The sequence below is a fragment of the Triticum urartu genome, chromosome 3A (genome assembly GCF_056163025.1).
Source record: "Triticum urartu cultivar PI428250 chromosome 3A, HENAU_Tu73, whole genome shotgun sequence".
NCBI lineage: Eukaryota > Viridiplantae > Streptophyta > Magnoliopsida > Poales > Poaceae > Triticum > Triticum urartu.
Window position 1 is genome coordinate 744356765 of NC_141875.1, and position 16053 is coordinate 744372817.

Here is a 16053-nt window from a genome sequence, read left to right on the forward strand (position 1 = left end):
TTTATCCATTTGCCAGATTTCATAAAATGCGGCAATTGCTAACATGATTCAGATAGACTTAAGCATCGTTACGGGTGAGAAAGTCTCATCGTAGTCAACATCTTGAACTTGTCAAAAACATTTTTGCGACAATTCGAGCTTTGTAGATAGTAACACTACTATCAGCATCCGTCTTCCTCTTGAATATCCATTTATTCTTAATGACTCGCAATCATTGGGCAATCAATCAAAGTCCATACTTTGTTCTCATATATGGATTCCATCTCAGATTTCATGGCCTCAAACCATTTCACGGAATCTGGGCTCATCATTGCTTCCTCATAGTTCGTAGGTTCGTCATGGTCAAGTAACATGACCTCCAGAACAGGATTACCGAACCACTCTGGTGCGGACCTTACTCTGGCTGACCTACGAGGTTCGGTAGTAACTTGATCTGAAGTTTCATGATCATCATCATTAATCTCCTCTCTAATTGGTGTAGGCATCACTAGAACTGATTTCTGTGATGAACTTCTTTCCAATTCGTGAGTAGGTACAATTACCTCATCAAGTTCTACTTTCCTCCCACTCACTTCTTTCGAGAGAAACTCCTTCTCTAGAAAGGATCCATTCTCAGCAACGAATTTGCCTTCGGATCTGTGATAGAAGGTGTACCCAACAATCTTGTTTGGGTATCCTATGAAGATGCACTTCTCTAATTTGGGTTCGAGCTTATCAGTTTTAAACTTTTTCACATAAGCTTCGACGCCCCAAACTTTAAGAAACGACAGCTTAGGTTTCGTGCTAAACCACAGTTCATAAGCTGTTATCTCAACGGATTTGTATGGTGCCCTTTTTAACGTGAAAGAAGCTGTCCCTAATGCATAACCCCAAACTGATAGCGGTAAATCAGTAAGAGACATCATAGATCGCGCCATATCTAGTAAAGTGCGATTACGATGTTTGGACACACCGTTACGCTGCGGTGTTCCAGGTGGCGTGAGTTGTGAAACTATTCCGCATTCAAATGAATACCAAACTCGTAACTCAAATATTCTCTTCCACGATCAGATTGTAGAAACTTTATTTTCTTGTTACGATGATTTTCCACTTCACTCTGAAATAATTTGAACTTTTCAAATGTTTCAGATTTATGTTTCATCAAGTAGATATACCTATATCTGCTCAAATCATCTGTGAAGGTGAGAAAATAATGATACCCGCCGCAAGCCTCAACACTCATCGGATCGCATACATCAGTATGTATTATTTCCAATAAATCAATTGCTCGCTCCATTGTTCCGGAGAACGGAGTCTTAGTCATCTTGCCCATAAGGCATGGTTCGCAAGCATCAAGTGATTCATAATCAAGTGATTCCAAAATCCCATCAGCATGGAGATTCTTCATGCGCTTTACACCAATATGACCTAAATGGCAGTGCTACAAATAAGTTGCACTATCATTATTAACTTTGCATCTTTTGGCTATAATATTATGAATATCTGTATCACTACGATCGAGATCCAACAAACCATTTTATTGGGTGTATGACCATAGAAGGTTTTATTCATGTAAACAGAACAACAATTATTCTCTAATTTAAATGAATAACCGTATTGCAACAAACATGATCAAATCATATTCATGCTCAACGCAAACACCAAATAACACTTATTTAGTTTCAACACTAATCCCGAAAGTATAGGGAGTGTGCGATGATGATCATATCAATCTTGGAACTACTTCCAACACACATCGTCACCTCGCCCTTTACTAGTTTCTGTTTATTCTGCAACTCCCGTTTCGAGTAACTAATCTTAGCAACTGAACCAGTATCAAATGCCAAGGGGTTGCTATAAACACTAGTAAAGTACACATCAATAACATGTATATCCAATATACCTTTGTTCACTTTGCCATCCTTCTTATCCGCCAAATACTTGGGGCAGTTCCGCTTCCAGTGACCAGTCCCTTTGCAGTAGAAGCACTTAGTCTCAGGCTTAGGACCAGACTTGGGCTTCTTCACTTGAGCAGCAACTTGGTTGCCGTTCTTCTTGAAGTTCCCCTTCTTCCATTTGCCCTTTTCTTGAAACTAGTGGTCTTGTCAACCATCAACACTTGATATTTTTCTTGATTTCTACCTTCGTCGATTTCAGCATCACGAAGAGCATGGGAATCGTTTCTGTTATCCCTTGCATATTATAGTTCATCACGAAGTTCTACTAACTTGGTGATGGTGACTAGAGAATTCTGTCAATCACTATCTTATCTGGAAGATCAACTCCCACTTGATTCAAGCGATTGTAGTACCCAGACAATCTGAGCACATGCTCACTGCTTGAGCTATTCTCCTCCATCTTTTAGCTATAGGACTTATTGGAGACTTCATATCTCTCAACTCGGGTATTTTCTTGAAATATTAACTTCAACTCCTGGAACATCTCATATGGTCCGTGACGTTCAAAACGTCTTTGAAGTCCCGATTCTAAGCTGTTAAGCATGGTGCACTAAACTATCAAGTAGTCATCATATTGAGCTAGCCAAACGTTCATAACGTCTGCATCTGCTCCTGCAATAGGTCTGTCACCTAGCGGTGCATCAAGGACATAATTCTTCTGTGCAGCAATGAGGATAGTCCTCAGATCACGGATCCAATCCGCATCATTGCTACTAACATCTTTCAACTCAGTTTTCTCTAGGAACATATCAAAAATAAGACAGGGGAGCTAAATGCGAGCTATTGATCTACAACATAGATATGCTAATACTACCAGGACTAAGTTCATGATAAATTAAAGTTCAATTAATCATATTACTTAAGAACTCCCACTTAGATAGACATCCCTCTAATCATCTAAGTGATCACGTGACCCAAATCAACTAAACCATAACCGATCATCACGTGAAATGGAGTAGTTTTCAATGGTGAACATCACTATGTTGATCATATCTACTATATGATTCACGCTTGAGCTTTCGGTCTCAGTGTTCCGAGGCCATATCTGCATATGCTAGGCTCGTCAAGTTTAACCTGAGTATTCTGCATGTGCAAAACTGGCTTGCACCCGTTGTAGATGGACGTAGAGCTTATCACACCCGATCATCACGTGGTGTCTGGGCACGACGAACTTTGGCAACGGTGCATACTCAGGAAGAACACTTTTATCTTGAAATTTAGTGAGAGATCATCTTATAATGCTACCGTCAATCAAAGCAAGATAAGATGCATAAAAGATAAACATCACATGCAATCAATATAAGTGATATGATATGGCCATCATCAACTTGTGCTTGTGATCTCCATCTCCGAAGCACCTCCATGATCACCATCGTCACCGACGCGACACCTTGATCTTCATCGTAGCATCGTTGTCGTCTCGCCAATCTTATGCTTCTACGACTATCGCTACCGCTTAGTGATAAAGTAAAGCATTACAGGGCGATTGCATTGCATACAATAAAGCGACAACAATATGGCTCCTGCCAGTTGCCGATAACTCGGTTACAAAACATGATCATCTCATACAATAAAATATAGCATCACGTTTTGACCATATCACAACACAATATGCCCTGCAAAAACAAGTTAGACGTCCTCTACTTTGTTGTTGCAAATTTTACGTGGCTGCTACGGGCTTAGCAAGAACCGTTCTTACCTACGCATCAAAACCACAATGATAGTTTGTCAAGTTGGTGCTGTTTTAACCTTCGCAAGGACCGGGCGTAGCCACACTCGATTCAACTAAAGTTGGAGAAACTGACACCTGCCAGCCACCTGTGTGCAAAGCACGTCGGTAGAACCAGTCTCGCGTAAGCGTACGCGTAATGTCGGTCCGGGCCGCTTCATCCAACAATACCGCCGAACCAAAGTATGACATGCTGGTAAGCAGTATGACTTATATCGCCCACAACTCACTTGTGTTCTACTCGTGCATATGACATCTACGCATAAAACCTGGCTCTGATACCACTATTGGGGAACGTAGTAATTTTAAAAAATTTCCTACGCACACGCAAGATCATGGTGATTCATAGCAACGAGAGGGGAGAGTGTTGTCTACGTACCCTCGTAGACCGAAAGCGGAAGCGTTAGCACAACGTGGTTGATGTAGTCGTACGTCTTCACGATCCGACCGATCAAATACCGAACGTACGCACCTCCGAGTTCAGCACACGTTCAGCCTGATGACGTCCCTCGAACTCCGATCTAGCCGAGTCTTGAGGGAGAGTTTCGTCAACACGACGGCGTGGTGACGATGTTGATGTTCTACCGACGCAGGCTTCGCCTAAGCACCGCTACAGTATTATCGAGGTGGACTATGATGGAGGGGGGCACCGCACACGGCTAAGAGATCAATGATCAATTGTTGTGTCTATGGCGTGCCCCCTGCCCCCGTTTATAAAGGAGTGGAGGAGGGGGAGGGCCGCCCCTCTCTATGGCGCGCCCTTGGGGAGTCCTACTCCCACCGGGAGTAGGATTCCCCCTTTCCTAGTAGAACTAGGAGCCCTTCCAAGTAGTAGGAGTAGGAGGGAAGGAAAGGGAAGGGAAAAAGAGAAGGAAGGAAGGGGGCGCCCCCCCCTCCCTAGTCCAATTCGGACCAGCCCATGGGGAGGGGTGCGGCCACCCTTTGAGGCCTTTCTCTCCTTTCCCGTATGGCCCATTAAGGCCCAATACGAATTCCCGTAACTCCCCGGTACTCCCGAAAATACCCGAATCACTCGGAACCTTTCCGATGTCCAAATATAGTCGTCCAATATATCGATCTTTACATCTAGACCATTTCGAGACTCCTCGTCATGTCCCAGATCTCATCCGGGACTTCAAACTCCTTCGGTACATCAAAACTCATAAACTCATAATATAACTGTCATCGAAACTTTAAGCGTGCGGACCCTACGGGTTCGAGAACTATGTAGACATGACCGAGACACGTCTCCGGTCAATAACCAACAACGGAACCTGGATGCTCATATTGGCTCCCACATATTCTACGAAGATCTTTATCAGTCAGACCGCATAACAACATAAGTTGTTCCCTTTGTCATCGGTATGTTACTTGCCCGAGATTCGATCGTCGGTATCTCAATACCTAGTTCAATCTCGTTACCGGCAAGTCTCTTTACTCGTTCCATAATACATCATCCTGCAACTAACTCATTAGTTGCAATGCTTGCAAGGCTTAAGTGATGTGGATTACCGAGAGGGCCCAGAGATACCTCTCCGACAATCTGAGTGACAAATCCTAATCTCGAAATACGCCAACCCAACAAGTACCTTCGGAGACACCTGTAGAGCACCTTTATAATCACCCAGTTACGTTGTGACGTTTGGTAGCACACAAAGTGTTCCTCCGGTAAACGGGAGTTGCATAATCTCATAGTCATAGGAACATGTATAAGTCATGAAGAAAGCAATAGCAACATACTAAACGATCGTGTGCTAAGCTAACGGAATGGGTCATGTCAATCACATCATTCTCCTAATGATATGATCCCGTTAATCAAATGACAACTCATGTCTATGGTTAGGAAACATAACCATCTTTGATCAACGAGCTAGTCAAGTAGAGGCATACTAGTGACACTCTGTTTGTCTATGTATTCACACATGTATTATGTTTCCGGTTAATACAATTCTAGCATGAATAATAAACAGTTATCATGAAATAAGGAAATAAATAATAACTTTATTATTGCCTCCAGGGCATATTTCCTTCAGTCATTTCCATATACTAGTGGGAATTTTACATTATAGAACTTGGCTTGTATATTCCAATGATGGGCTTCCTCAAAATGCCCTAGGTCTTCATGAGCAAGCGAGTTGGATGCACACCCACTTAGTTTCTTTTGTTAAGCTTTCATACACTTATAGCTCTAGTGCATCCGTTGCATGGCAATCCTTACTCACTCACATTGATATCTATTGATGGGCATCTCCATAGCCCGTTGATACACCTAGTTGATGTGAGACTATCTTCTCCTTTTTGTCTTCTCCACAACCACCATTCTATTCCACCTATAGTTCTATGTCCATGGCTCACGCTCATATATTGCGTGAAGATCGAAAAAGTTTGAGAACATCAAAAGTATGAAACAGTTGCTTGGCTTGTCATCGGGGTTGTGCATGATTTAAATACTTTGTGTGGTGAAGATAGAGCATAGCCAGACTATATGATTTTGTAGGGATAACTTTCTTTGGCCATGTTATTTTGAGAAGACATGATTGCTTTGTTAGTATGCTTGAAGTATTATTATTGTCATGTTAATATTAAACTTTTATCTTGAATCTTTCAGATATGAACATTCATGCCACAACAGAGAGATATACATTGAAGAATATGCTAAGTAGCATTCCACATCAAAAAATTATGTTTTTATCATTTACCTACTCGAGGACGAGCAGGAATTAAGCTTGGGGATGCTTGATACGTCTCCAACGTATCAATAATTTTTGATTGCTCCATGCTATTATATATTCTTTTTTCGATGTTTAATGGGCTTATTTTTACTCTTTTATATTATTTTTGGGACTAACCTATTAACCAGAGGCCTAGCCCAAATTGTTGTTTTTTTGCCTATTTCAGTGTTTCGCAGAAAAGGAATATCAAACAGAGTCCAAATGGAATGAAACCTTCGGGAGAGTTATTTTTGGAACAAACGTGATCCAGAGGACTTGGAGTGGACGTCAAGAAACTACCAAGGAGGCCACGAGGCAGGGGGTGTGCCTACCCCCTGGGCGCGCCCTCCACCCTCGTTGGCCCCTCGTGGCTCCACCGACCTACTTCTTCCTCCTATTTATACCCCCAAACCATCGAGGAGCACCACGAAAACCTAATTCCACCGCCGCAACCTTCTGTACTCGTGAGATCCCATCTTGGGGCCTTTTCCTGCGTCCTGCCGGAGGGGGCATTGATCATGGAGGGCTTCTACATCAACACCATAGCCTCTCCGACGTTGTGTGAGTATTTTACCTCAGACCTTTGGGTCCATAGTTATTAGCTAGATGGCTTCGTCTCTCTCTTTGGATCTCAATACAAAGTTCTCCTCGATTCTCTTGGAGATCTATTCGATGTAATCTTCTTTTGCGGTGTGTTTGTCGAGATCTGATGAATTGTGGGTTTATGATCAAGATTATCTATGAACAGTATTTGAATCTCCTTTGAATTCTTTTATGTATGATTGGTTATCTTTGCAAGTTTCTTTGAACTATCAGTTTGGTTTGGCCTACTAGATTGATCTTCCTTGCAATGGGAGAAGTGCTTAGCTTTGGGTTCAATCTTGCGGTGCTCAATCCTAGTGATAGTAGGGAAAACGACACGTATTGTATTGTTGCCATCGAGGATAAAAAGATGGGGTTTATATCATATTGCATGAGTTTATCCCTCTACATCATGTCATCTTGCTTAAAGTGTTACTCCGTTCTTATGAACTTAATACAATAGATGCATGCTGGATAGCGGTCGATGTGTGGAGTAATAGTAGTAGATGCAGGCAGGAGTCGGTCTACTTGTCACGGACATGATGCCTATATACATGATCATACCTAGATATTCTCATAACTATGCTCAATTCTATCAATTGCTCGACAGTAATTTGTTCACCCACCATAATACTTATGCTATCTTGAGAGAAGCCACTAGTGAAACCTATGGCCCTCGGGTCTATTCTCCATCATATTAATCTCCCGTCAACAAGCTATTTCTAGCGCCGTTTATTTTGCATTTTTTACTTTTACTCTTTATCGTAAAAATACCAAAAATATTATCTTATCATCTCTATCAGATCTCACTTTTGCAAGTGGCCATGAATGGATTGACAACCCCTTTATCGCGTTGGTTGCAAGGTTCTTATTTGTTTGTGTAGGTACGAGGGACTTGCGTGTGGCCTCCTACTGGATTGATACCTTGGTTCTCAAAAATTGAGGGAAATACTTACACTACTTTGCTGCATCACCCTTTCCTCTTCAAGGGAAAACCAACGCAGTGCTCAAGAGGTAGCACCATTCTTCAAGAAAGCCCATCTGTTGGGTTTTGTTTTGCAGTTCAAGCTTCACCCGCCGACGCTTGTCCACAGAGCTCTGACAGTGTTGATTAACCGGAGACCCATTCTTTCCATCTGCCATGCGGGGAGATGACGGTGGCCCTCGAGGATTGCACGATGATTACTGCCATGCCGATCGAGGGTCATGCACTCACCGGGCAATTGGAGAGGACCAACTGGCAGGAGAGGGTTGTCACCCTCATCAGCGACTTCCCCGCTGCTAAGGGTAACCGTACATCCGGTGTGTCGTTGATCTGGCTCTCGGAGCACCGGCAGAAATGCCCCGAAGGCACCGACGAGACGACTGTGGAGTGGTACGCGAGGGCCTTCCTGTGGTACATTCTCACGGAGGTCGTGTTTCCAGACAGCTCCGGGAACTCTGCCAATTGGTCGTATCTCTTCATCCTAGTGGACTGGGAGGTAGGGTACAGTTGGGGGACCGCATCTCTCGCCTACTTATACCGTTCGGTAAGAGAGTATCTAATTTCCTACCTACCTACGAAAGTGTGTCCATGACATTTTGTTATATATGATCCTTATTGATGTTTTGCAGCTTGACGACGCAACGCAGAGGACGGGAGACAAGTCCAATATGGGTGGCTTTGTCTGGGCCTTCTCCATTTGGATGTGGGAGCGGCTGCCGGTGGGGCGTCCGGAGAAGATGCCAAGACGCCCATGGGGTGCCTATAGCGAAGACGGCGACGAGACTCGACACCCCACCGTAGCTTACGAGTGGGATGTTGTCAAACTCTACACGGGCCTAAACAAGACTTCGTACAAGACCTACACCAACGAGTTGGGCGCTTTTACGCATATGCAGGTATATGAACTCGCTCAACACCTTTCTCTTTGATTCCACTTTTGACCGAGAGTGGCAACTTACCAACGTATATGTAATAGGTAAACTGGTGTCTGTATGACCGATAGTGGGACTTTGATCTGAACGTGATGTGCAATGCGGACCGTGGTCTCTGGAGGTGCATCGTGCTCATGATCTGTGTGTACGCCGTCGAGTGGCACTTGCCACACCGCGTGGCCACGCAGTTTGGGGTGTATCATCATACCCCACCGGGCCAGCCCACCGATACCGGCGGCCACACGCTCCACCTGTGAGCGCTTTGTTCTCTATGCACATGATTTCATTGCGTGCTGACTTTATTATGATGTTTCTTGTGGCCTATGCCTTGCAGGATGAGCCGGCAGAAGAATCAGTCGATCACAGACTGGGGAGAGGAGCATAAAATTCATGTGACGGAGTGGAACCGACGGAGGTACCGGAAAGACGTGGAGAGGAAATGATCGACTGGGATGCTTACCTGGACCGAGACATGAGGTGGTACGACGATGGCCAGAAGCACCGTCTTCGTCTCAGGCCTCGGTGGACGGCGGAAGACATCGCGGAGCTTGAGAGGGATGACCCCGAGGAAGAGGCCTACTAGACCGGCATCAGAGACATGCACAGTGGATTTAGGGAGTTTGCACCCCTCATCAACAGAGTGGTAAGTTTGAACCGACGGTTGTATTTAAATTATTGTATTCGTCATCGTGACTAACTTATGCCTTTGCAGTTTGGTGAGCTGAACAGATGCATCTTTGAAGCCTCAAATGCACTAGGTGATATCCCCGGGAGCGTACAATCTGAGAACAAAATGAGGGGGACGATGAAGGTACAATTTCAGCCTCCTCGAAACAGATGCATCTTCTTCACTTGCAATCATAAACCTGATACTTATTATGCCCTTGTTTCATTGTGTGTGCAGAAGTTCGTGAAGCGTTGTCGCAAGCTAGTAGGGCTGCTTGGGTGTGCTGGAGCTGGGTCGGTTGAAGCTTATCGGCATGTAGCCACATAGGGTCACATTAGCTCATCGAGCCATGTTCCTTCGTCGTCTAGGTTGGCTGAGGAGGAGGAGGAGGAATAGGATGAGGAGGAGGAGGAGAAGGAGGCCACACATGAAGAAGGGGAGGAGGAGGAGGATGAGGAGCATGAGAGCAACGGGGAGGAGGAGTACGATGAAGATTATGGACCTCCACCAACTCAAACATCTCAACCATCTCAGCTGCCGAAGAGGAATCCGAAGAAGAAGGATTTGCTGAGTCCAGACCCTTTCTAGAGACCGGTTACTCGACGGCCCAAGAAGAAGACTGAAGAGACTCGTTCAAAGAGTAACGAGGACCATACCTCCAAGAGGGGAAGGAGCAACTGATTATGATCTTCGATAGTTGGATCTTGTAGTTGGGTTGTCTATGTGTTTGCTATTAGGTTGAACGTCGTTCGGTTGAACTTGTCTAGTGGTTGTGAAACTACGTGGAACTATGTGTTTGCTATTTGTGGATCTACGTGTTTGCTATTTGTGAAACTCCGCTTACTAATTAGTTGAACTCCGTTTGCTACTATGTGTTTGCAACTATGTGTATGTGATGCCCAAGTTTAATTGTTTAAAATCTATGATATTGCTGTCATATTTGTGAGACTTGTTGTGATATTGCTATCATATTGAATTTGAAAGAAGCAACCAAATGAACTTGAAACAACGAAACTAAGGACCCTAGCGCCAGGTGCTCTGGCGGTAGGGTCAGACAACCTACTGCCAGCCCCCATGGCGGTAGGCTTGCATATTTCGTTACAGAAGGTTTATACGGCAAAACCCAGCCACACCCTACCGCTAGGGGCTCTGGCGGTAGGGTTAGACAGCCTACCGCCAGGGCCCCTGGTGGTAGGGTACGTATCCACGTCAGTACAGGAAAACGGCCGTCATCCCCCTCCGTTCGCCCCTACCGCCAGGGGCCCTGGTGGTAGGCTGTCTAACCCTACCGCTAGAGACCCTGGCCGTAGCAAAAGGGTCAAATCCCGAATTTTTTTCAAACCGGGGTCAAATCCTAAATTTCTTTGTGAAAAGGGTCAAAAGACGAAATTTAGCCCATGCAGCAAACTTTGGTCTGCTACGGAAGAAGTTTTTTTTTCCTATTTGCCGCTCTTTGCAGCAAACTGCCTGAGCGACGAACAGGGGGACACCAACAACCGTTCCGGATGGGCCCGCACGTTAAAATTTCCAGACATTCCGGTTTTGGGAACTTTCTAGCTGGTTCGCAGCCGGTTTTCTCTGGTTTTGGGAATCTTCTAGGAGGTTCCTGAACTGTTTTTTATTTTCCTATTTTTTATTTTCCTGTTTATTTTTCTTTATTTTTCGTTTTTTTCTGTTTTCTGTTTTCAAGTTTATTTGCGTTTTTGCAAAAAAAGTATGCATCGCTCATTAATTGTTCAAAACTTCACGAAATATTCCTGTTTCAAATTTTTTTTCCAATTTTTTTTAAATGTTCACACTTTCAAAACACTGTTTAGAAGTTCAAAATATCTTCTTTTAAATTTTTGTTCAGAAATTTAAAAAATGTTCTTGATTTGAAATTTTTGGTTCACCTAGATGATTTTTTGTATTTCTCTTTTTTTTCTCTTCTATATTTGTTTTGTAATTCTTAATCTACTCGTTTTTTCTTTCTATTTTTATTTTTCAGAATTCCAAAATTTGGTCGAAATTTCAAATAATTTTCTGAATTAAAAATTGTTCCTTTTTTTAGTTTGTTCAGAATTTCCAAAAAAAACTTATTTATTTTTACAACGTGTTCACATTTTTGAAAAAATGTTCACCTTTCAAAAAATGTTCATAAATTCAAAAATGTTCCTATTTCAAAAAATGTTCCTAATTTTAAAAGAATGTTCGCCTTATGAAATATGTTCGTAACTTCAATAAATATTTAGCTTTTCAATTTTTGTTCACAAATTCCATTAATGATCATAATGTTTGCTTTTTCTAAGTTTTGCTCACAGATGCAAAAAATGTTTCCTTTTGTCCAAAATGTTCTTGTTTTAAAATTGTCTATTTTTCGGACATTTGTTCATTAATACGAAATTGTTCTTATTTTAAATTTGTTCCCAAATTCAAAAATTGTTCGTGTTGGTCAAAAAAACTGGAATTCAAAAATGTTCCCGCTTTTCAAAATTTGTTCTCAAATTCATACATTATTTCTGTTTTATAATTTGGTTACAAATCCAAAAATTGAGCATTTTTTCAATACTTGTTCGTGTTTCTGGAAAATTGTTCAGAATTTCTTTTAAAGGTATTCAGATTTTTATAAAAATGTTCAAAAAAAAGGTAAATATTTTGATGTGTCTGTATTTTTAGTACTAAAAGATTTTGCCCTGAATGTTTGACTGTAGAGGTGATCAGCTCCGGTAATTAGGTACTGTCTCTACAGGCGCTGGGTCGCGAGTTTGAATCCAGGTTGAGGCAACTCCTTTTTGTGTTGTATTTTTCCACCACTGGCTGCTCCTGCGTGGGCCGGCCCAAACGAAGACCACCCTATGCGAAGCCCCGCCAATCTGCCGCAAAATGCGGCAGATAGGAGGTCCCGAAGAATTCTTGCATCAGCGAGCTTTGGCTTCAACGGAGTTGATTTTTCACAATATCTTACCTTGCAACACCATCATGCACATCAATCGATCTATACCCGAAAAGAAAAATCATTGCTATCCTCATTCCACCGCAGAACAGGCGTAGGCGTTATCTACATGCATAGGGTGCTGAAATGTGTAGTGTCTACATGACAATAATTCTGAACAAGATTAGGGACTGTTGTGCAACTAACTGATTAGCCGACGATAATTCTAGAAAGCTGGGGCGTGTATGTGTAGCCAGACACAAGATTCCGACGATAATTCTAGAAACTTTGGGGTGTGGATGCCAAGTCTGTGCAAATATAAAATCTGTGCAATTAATTACCTGTCGCCAAGTCTTTGGGTGAAGCCAAGTCTCCTCTTGGTTCTCGCTCCTTACAAAATGTAGCCAACTGCAGAGTGAGACGACTCAGATAAAGTCAAAAGCTGGAGCCTATCACACACCACATACATGGCCTGCACGCGTATCACTGCATAAAATAAAAAGTACGATCAAGCTAGTAGGATTTCTCGACATATGCAGTCTGTCAGAGTGGTATATATAACTAATCTGTCATCAGACACAACATGTAAGTAGGATATCCCACGATGTACTAATTCATACGACCGCTACTAGTTGTTTGTACTCCCTCCGTTCCGAATTACTTGTCGCAGATATGGATGTATCTAGATGTATTTTAGTTCTAGATACATCCATTTCTGCGATGAGTAATTTGGAATGAAGGAAGTATTAATTATAAGCCATAATTGCAAACGCTAAAGTACCAGAGCGCATGTGATTCCATCTTTCTCTCAATCTTTTTCTCCAACTAGGACCCATCCATGTTTGAATATTTCTCCTTTCCTATTTTTTTCGATTGCTTAATTAGCTCATGAATGACGGCATCCAAGGCGCAGGACCGACGGTTCTAGCCGCTGGTGACTTTTACTTCCAACTCGACTTGAGAGACCCCTACCGGCGGCTAGGATTAGAAACAACAAGGTGTTGTCTTAAAGATAAGGAGCATATTGACTCTACACGTTGGATTATCAGTTGAGAAGATGTTGGTGCCATTGTAGCTAACAACGATGTCGTGTGGTTTTTCACTTTATACCGTGGTTAACAAATAAAAACTTAACCTAGAATCAATCAGCTACACAATGGACATCGTGTGTTCTCGTCCAGTTGTCATTTTGTTTTCAAATCATCTGCATCAACTTGTCTATCTCAGATCAAGTGCTATTATTAGTAGACAGTGCATCGTTCAGTGTACTAACAACTTTTTTTAAAGGGTAATTCAGTGTACTAACATTGTCTTGTTCAATTTCTTTATCGAGCGCCACTTCACTACTACTATGGTCATCCCAAGGCAAGGGGCCGACAACGTTTAGCCGGTGGAGACCTTTACTCCCAAGTGGCATTGAGAGACCCCATATCGGCGGCTAGGGTTATGAACACCATGGCGTTATCTTTAAGATATGGAGCATATGGACTCTACACTTTGAATTATTAGTTGAGAAGATGTTGGTGCCATTTTAGCTAACAATGATGCTTAGTACATGCCACTTTATATGTGGTCACTCACCAAGTTATAATATATTTGTTCTAAACCATTAGAAGCTCATATCTAGTGCTCACTACATTCACTATTATAAGTTGTTCTAACTTATGTCTAAATTTGATGTATATAGATGAGTTTTAGTGTCTTTGTTCACTCTTTTCAATCCGCATGTAATTCATACTGAAATATCCAAAATGTCTTATAATAGTGAACAAAGGGAGTAACACACATCCTTTTTGTTCTATTGGCAGCACAAACAAGTTGCTTCTGTGTGGACTATTGGGCAGAGGTGTCTTCATACCTAGAGACTTTATGTGTGGTATATAATTGTGTTGCACCATGTTCTAGTTTATCCTATGTCATTTTAATTTCCCTTTGCCATGTATAGTTTCTTCTTAGTTAGAGTGGCTCATATGTTCAAAATGGTAACATTAAATCGAGTAAATAGCAAAAACAAAACTACCATATTACGGGCTAGGGTTACGGAAAACTACCACTTTTCTTAATTTTCCAAAATGCTACCACAATTTTGGTTCACTGTTCCTAAAAACCCAAGTGACTGAATTGTTTTCTTTTAAACGCGATTATGACAATGCTGGCCCACTCGTCAGGTCTGATGTGGCATAAAAATGAACACCATCAGCTTTGACCGTTAGGTTGACCATTACATGTAGTTCATGTATTGAACAGTGAAACAAATGAAAGGGTAAACAGTGCAACACGAAATATATGCCATTTGTTTTTTTAAGCCCTGGATATGAGATATAGTGCACTAACGGTTTAGAACTAATATATTATAATTCATTCATAACAATATAAAAAGCCACGTCATCGGCGATACGGATGAAGACCTAGCTCCCGCCGCCGGGCTCCCCCCCCCCCTTCCTCCCTAGAGGTGTCGCAGTGGGGAGTGGTATCCTCCTAAACCCTCGAATCTTGCTCTTCAGGTCCCTAAGCCGCAGCCGTGTCGGGCGACGGTGTCGACATAATCCCTTCCCTCTTTGGGGCATCGCCGTGAAGAGCTTCAGGCCCCTTCTGCACGCTCCATCGGCTGGACACTCGCGCCATTGTGGTCAGCAACTGCCTGTGTGGTGGTGTGAATGCTTGTGTGGCTTCTTGTGCGGCAACGATGGCGGCGTCGGGCAGAGTCTAGGTTGCAGTTGTGTTCTGGTAGTCGATCTTATCCGGCGTTTTTGAGGGGTTGTCGTTCCTTTTTGCCTCTTTGAAGTCGGAGTTGCCGAGGAGGGTCATTGCAGTGATGATGGCATGAGGTGGGTGGTCAGTTATGGCGCGGGCTCATCGCTTTTCTCTTGCAATGCTCATTGACAGACTCAGGCCCTCTTGGTCGTCGGCGCGTGAGGTTGACTATTTGGCACCGGCCGAGGCAGGCCTCGGCACTTGTTTGTGGTGAGGGCTACGTTGGTGGTCGTCGATGTTGGAGTCGGAGAGTCGCCCCCACGAAGGTATGATGACGATAACACTAGGTTGTAACCTTTACAACGCTTTTCTCCTCCACAACTTTTGTGTGTTCTTGCGTCGGTTGCCAGGTCGCCCGGGTGCCTTGCTTTTACGGGCGTGTTGTGACGATTTTCATTCGGTTTTCCATTAATTAAGAGAGCAACTCTCTTCTTTCTTCTTAATGAATTCCGGTTCCTTTGGGTCCGATTAAAAAAAATACTAACATAAATAACACTAGCCTCTTCCTCTTCACATATGTAACCAGTAGGCTTAATTGGATTGGCAGTTGTGACAAACTAGAAAAAACCAAAATGACAGCAACAGATATACTAGCTTCTTCTTCTTACTATATATGGGAACAAATTAACGGAGAATCAAGATCATAATAAGTACAGTACTACAGCTAGATTGATGCATCAATATCGATATGCATTTGAGTTGCTGGTGCGTGTGGCGTCGACCCGGGCTGACAAGTGCATATATGCAATATGAAGGGCCAGAAATCTATTGAAGGCCCCTATAGGCTTCCTCCGGTACTCCCACACACTTAGAAAACTTGAAAGCTCTTTTGAGCTCGCAAATGG

At 42.9% G+C, this 16053-nt stretch overlaps 1 protein-coding gene across 1 annotated transcript; it reads left to right on the forward strand.

Moving 5' to 3' along the window:
- Nucleotides 1-8110: 8110 nt before the first annotated feature.
- Nucleotides 8111-9319, forward strand: LOC147982585 (serine/threonine-protein phosphatase 7 long form homolog). Its single transcript, XM_087516357.1, has 4 exons — nucleotides 8111-8488; nucleotides 8574-8840; nucleotides 8948-9129; nucleotides 9211-9319. The coding sequence occupies exons 1-4, from the start codon at nucleotides 8111-8113 to the stop codon at nucleotides 9317-9319; spliced, it is 936 nt and encodes a 311-aa protein (XP_087372483.1).
- Nucleotides 9320-16053: the final 6734 nt, after the last annotated feature.